Below are 5,767 nucleotides of genomic sequence, written 5' to 3'. Positions count from 1 at the left end.
GCATCTTACACTTCTTCTGAGCTGTTTCAATTGTGCTTTGATCATAGAGCACAGCACCTTCTCTGATGTGGGTATGCCATGCTGAGCAATCCTGTGCCAGTGTCTCCCATGTCACACAATCAATTCCAAAGTTCTTAAGAGAAACTTGAGAGTGTCCTTGCATTGCTTCTTCTGACCACCTTGTGAGCACTTGCCCTGTGTGAATTCTCCATAAAATAGTCTTTTTGGCAAGCATACATTTGGCATTTGAACAATGCAGCCAGCCTATCAGAGTTGCACTCTCTGAAGCAGAGTTTCAATGCTTGGCAGTTTAGTTCGAGAAAGGACCTCAGTGTCTGGTATCTGATCCTGACAAGTGATCTCCAGAATCTTCCTAACACAATTCAGATGGAAGCAATTTAGTTTTCTGGCATGGCGCTGGTAGACTGTCCAGATTTCACAGGCATATATATAGTGAGGTCAGTACAATGGCTCTTGTGGAAAATATTATACTATTTTATATCATTTTTGTAATTTCAATAAGACTCAGGGCCTGAACTACTTAACCAAAAGAAAAGCCTGATCCTAACAGTCTCTTTGTTCTCTGAGTAAGCTCAGAGATATCTCTATCTTATATCAACAAAATCCAGATGGAGTATTCCTTGCTCTGTCCATGGCCATTAAGGGTGAAAACCTTGACCCCAGACACTATTTTGAATTATGTGACTTTTCCTTATCTTAATATTTTATGGGCATATATTATGTTGTGGAATGTTAATGGCCAATTAAACACAGAGATCCTGGGGTTGCAAATCCAATTGACACTTTGACAACTATCTAATTTGTTGTATTTACAATCTATTCCATTAAGGAAAATCCTCTTCTTGTATCATGGTTAAACATACATGGGGGTCATAAAAATGAGGTCATACAGGCTTGCTAGCTCTGCTAAAATAACGTATATAAGTTTTCTCATTGCTTTGTTCAGGCAGCCAGAGTTTATACTCTGACTCCTTGTACGTACAAGTAAGCTAGCTCCGCTATGCTTTAAGGGAAAATAATAAACAACATGGATTTTTCTATCACCGAGCTCTGTTGTTTCCTTCAACCAAATTTTCAGGTTTAACACTCTGTAGACCTTCAGTTTGGTAGTCAGCCTCTAGTACCTCCTCTCTCCTACACTTTCCTTTGGAACCTCCCAAACACTGAGCTAGCTCTGGCAATGCTTGCGTCATTCTTATTATCAATGTATATATCCCTGGAAAGCACACTACCAAGATAAGTGAACTTATCCACCACGTTCAAAACTTCTCCATTTGCTGTAACTGAAGGTTCCATGTATGGATGGTGTGGTGGTAGCTGATGGAGAACCTGTGTTTTCTTGGTGTTAATTGTTAGGCCAAAATTAGCACAAGCAGCAGAGACCAGATCCATACTTTGCTGACTCTTAGTTTCAGAGGCTACGTTGAGTGCACAATCATCTGCAAACAGAAAATGCTAACTAAGAGGCTGCTAACACAAAGCCTCTTAAATCCCCTAATTCCTGGACAGCAAATCAACCAAAAGGTAAAGTTTGCTTCAGAGTCTGAGTGAGTGTGGTTGCTACCTTCCTGGGTATAATGCTGATTAATAATAGAATTCTGAAATTATAGAATCTTAAAATCACAGAATCTCAGTCCGAAGGAATTTCAAAGGATTTCTAATTCAATCAATACCTGAATTATGAATGCCTTTCATAGCATCCCAGACATATTGGCTATCCATTCTCTGAATACTTCCAGCAAGGAAGAGCTCATAATCTCTCATGATTAAGAGCTCTATTTCTTGTTTGTTTTTTTGGAGGGGGGAAGGCAGGGCAATTGGGGTTAAGTGACTTGCCCCAGGTCCCACAACTAGAAAGTGTGTCAAGTGTCTGAGGCCAGATTTAAACTCAGGTCCTCCTGACTCCAGGGCTCGTGCTCTACTCACTGCGCCACCTAGTTGGCCCAATTAAGAGCTCTTGAGCTAAGATGAGGCTCTTTGTAGCTTTCTTCCACTGGTCTTGTGACCTCCTAGAGGTGGAAAGATGTGACTTCTCCCAAGAAGAAAGAGGTAACTTCAGAAATCAAGTGAACACAGGGCTGAATGTGTTAAGATACTGTTTTATAAGGATAAATAAAGTTCTGCATTTGGGTTCAATGTATTCACTGCAAAGTACAGCAACAGTTCATGTGAAAAAGGCCTGGGGGTTTTAGTGGACCACAAGCTCAATATAAGCAGATTGTATGAAATATCAGCTAAAAATACTAATAGAACTGAGATTGCATTCACAAAGGTCCAGTTATACCCACTTGTGTATACCTAGTACAATTTCTTACCCCATGCTACAGTCATCCTCCTGTTGCTTGAAGGCTTCTAATGATGGAGTTATAATCCACTCTTTCTTTCCCCAGATACATGGAACTAGGGAATAAAACAAATGCTCAAGAATTCTTCCTCCTGGGACTTTCAGATAAGCCGGAGCAGCAGCCTCTCCTCTTTGCAATATTCCTGTGCATGTACCTTGTCACTGTGACTGGGAACCTGCTGATCATCCTGGCCATTGGCTCTGATTCACACCTCCACACTCCTATGTACTTCTTCCTCGCCAACCTCTCCTTTGTCGACCTTTGTCTGGCCACTAACACTGTCCCAAAGATGTTGGTAAATATTCAGTACAGGACGAAGTCCATCTCATATATCTGCTGCCTGACACAGATGTATTTTTTCCACTTTTTTGGAATCATGGACAGTGTCTTGATCGCTGTGATGGCCTATGACCGTTTTGTGGCCATCTGTCATCCACTGCACTACACAACAGTCATGAGTCCACGTCTCTGTGGGCTGCTGGTGGGTGGGCCCTGGGCTTTTTCCAGCTTGATTTCCATGGCACATACCCTCCTGATGTCTCGTTTGTACTTCTGTGCCAGCACTGAGCTTCCTCACTTCTTCTGTGACCTCACACCACTGCTCCGGCTGTCCTGCTCTGACACCACAGCAAACAAGATCTTGGTGCTCATTGTGGGTGGGATGGTGATCGTCACACCCTTCCTCTGCATCCTTGCTTCTTATGCCCGAATTGTTGTGGCTATTCTAAAGGTCCCTTCTGCAGGGGGCAGGAAGAAAGCCTTCTCCACCTGTGGCTCCCACCTCTCCGTAGTGGCACTCTTCTATGGGACCACCATTGGGGTCTACCTCAGCCCCTCTTCTATTCACACAGCTGTGAAGGATAAAGCTTCTGCTGTGATGTACACAGTGGTCACGCCCATGCTGAACCCCTTCATCTATAGCTTGCGTAGCCGAGATCTGAAGGGGGCTTTGAAAAAGCTTGTCAATAGGAAAATTGCCTCATCTCCCTGACATCTTTCGGACTTTCCATGCTGGTTTCTCTGGAGAAGTAGGATCTAGTGATGAAAACTTGGGCTGGATGCAGAGACTTCTGAATTGGGAGCATGGATATTTTGGGGTAATAGTTTTAGAACTCAGATTCCCAACCTCAGGGAATTTCTGCAACCCCAATCCAGGTATAGCAAAGGCCCCTACAGGCCTAGAACAATGTACTGGATCCAATTTTCTTTAGTCTAACCCAGAACTGAGTAACTTTGTTCCATAGCTGGGAGAAGGGAGTTGCCAGACCGTGCAACTCATGCTTTCTAACCATGACCTGGTCCCTCAGCAAGCCACTGAGGTGTATATGTTGTTCCCCATGGATTCTGAGGATGATGCTAAGGGAACATAAGAATTGGTCATAGGATGCTTTTAATGTACCAAGACATAAGTATGGAGACAATAATCCTCCTTGCCCTGAGTTGGCCATTATCCACGTTCTCATTCTGTTATCTAGGCTGGGTTTTCTTGGGAAAGGAGGATGAGGATGTAGAGTTGTATAAGGAGATATGAAATTAAGTGAGTAAAGATAAGGTTGGGTGACAGGAGACTGGGATACAGGAAGTGGGATGTCAGGTGAAGTTGGATGAGGTGTGATGAGGATGCATAAAGCTTGGTGAGATTGGGTAAGATGGAATGAGGCTGGGTGAGGATGTGTAAGGAGAGGGGAGTTTGGGAGAGGAATGGTGAAGAAGGGAGGAAGGAAGAGATGGGATGAATTTGAAGGAAGTAAGGTAAAACTGGGTGAAACAGGTTATGGTGAGAGATGTTGAAGAAGTAGGATGAGAGGGGAGAAGGGAAGAGAATAGACATTTATGTAGTACCTACTGTGTGCCAGGGACCATGCTAATTGATTTTTATAAATATCTGATTTCATAACTGAGAGAAGGATGTAGGTGAAATTGGGTTAGGTGTAGGAATATGGGTAAGGAAGGTAAAAGCAGTGGGGTGAACATTAGTAACGTTGGATGAAATTTGGAGGCTAGGTGAGACTGGATGCAGTGATTGAAGAGTTGATGGGAGAAGGATGAAAGATGATAGAGGTGTCATGAGTTGGGTAAAGAGAAGTGAGGCAGGATGAGGGGGAAAATTTTTTTGAGAGACTGCTTAAAGTGGAATGAGGTATGAAGCAAGGTAAGGTTAAATGAGACAGAGGGAGATTAGGGAAAGAAAAGCAAGGGGAAGGAAAGTGGAGAAAGGAGAATGGGTAAAGAGTGATGTGATTGGGTGAGGCAGAGAAAGGTTGGGTATGGATAGATGAGGAGATGGAGGGGAAGGAATGAGTGAGTGGATGAGAAGGGGTGAGATAGGAGGAAGATGACTGAGATGGGTGAAGGTTGGATGGGAATGGATAATGCAGGGTGAGGCTGGGGGGAGGTAAGGCAAGAGAAGGAGAGAGGTAAATAAATTTTTCCTCAGTTCTTGGAAGCTGTTCCAAAGGGAAAAATGATACTCACTATGGCTTTTTTCTATTTAGGCCTATATTTCTATCCATTTGCTTGATGAAGAGTGGGTTTGGGTGAGATCTTGCAACACAAAGGAGTGAGGTGTAGGTAGGATGAATCTGGACCTCTATTTCTCTAATAGCCTATTGGTTCATTTACTTCCTGTCATTACCCACCAAGGCTTCTTCTTGACTCTCTGCCCCACTGGACTCTGCATAACCCTACATATGGCCTACAATCAATATGGAGTCTCATATGGGGGATTTGTTTATCCCTAGGTATCCCTGCATGTCTCTGTTCTTAGGGTTTGAAGGTGTCTCAGCTCATCTAGTCCAACCTCCTGACCAATACAGGATTTACCTTTGCAATACTGCTGACAAGTGGTTATCTAGCCTACTCTTTTACACCTCCAGTGACAGGAAACTCACTACTTTTAAAGACTTAAATTTCTGAGTGAAAGAGTTCCAACAGAGAGCTGGAACCTAGGTAACACATTGGATAGAGCACTGGGCTTGGAGTCAGGAATACCTGAGTTTAAATCTGGCCTCAGATACTTACTAACTGCAAGTCACTTAATCTCTGTTTACCTCAGTTTCTTTATCTGTAAAATGGAGATAATAATAGAACCTACTTCCCGGGATTATTTTGAGGATCAAATGAGCTAATTGTAAAGTACTTAGTATAGTGCCTGGCACATGTAGTAAGCACTATATAAATGTTAGCTATCAACATCATCATCATCATCATCATCATCATCATCATCATCATCATCCTTATCATTCCATTTACCAATTGTGGAATGGCTCTTATTATTATAAATTTGAATCAATTCTCTGTAGATCTTAGAAACGAGACTTTATCAGATAAGCTTGCTGCGAATGTTCCCCCCACCCCCTACCATTTACCTAATTTCCTTTTATTCCTAGCTGAGTTAACTT

At 42.8% G+C, this 5,767-nt stretch overlaps 1 protein-coding gene across 2 annotated transcripts; it reads left to right on the top strand.

Moving 5' to 3' along the window:
• The first annotated feature begins 298 nt into the window (after positions 1-298).
• LOC118830938 (olfactory receptor 24-like) lies at positions 299-3,357 on the top strand. 2 transcript variants are annotated; one of them, XM_036738070.1, is made up of 2 exons: positions 299-308; positions 2,426-3,357. In XM_036738070.1, the coding sequence occupies exons 1-2, from the start codon at positions 299-301 to the stop codon at positions 3,355-3,357; spliced, it is 942 nt and encodes a 313-aa protein (XP_036593965.1). The 2 variants fall into 2 exon arrangements, with proteins under 2 accessions (XP_036593965.1, XP_036593958.1); XM_036738063.1 differs by lacking the exon at positions 299-308 and having other exon boundaries at positions 2,416-3,357.
• The last annotated feature ends 2,410 nt before the right edge of the window (positions 3,358-5,767 follow it).

Source organism: Trichosurus vulpecula, chromosome 1 (genome assembly GCF_011100635.1).
Source record: "Trichosurus vulpecula isolate mTriVul1 chromosome 1, mTriVul1.pri, whole genome shotgun sequence".
Lineage (NCBI taxonomy): Eukaryota > Metazoa > Chordata > Mammalia > Diprotodontia > Phalangeridae > Trichosurus > Trichosurus vulpecula.
Note: the sequence above shows the minus strand (reverse complement) of the source record. Positions and strands in the feature narration are given on the sequence as shown.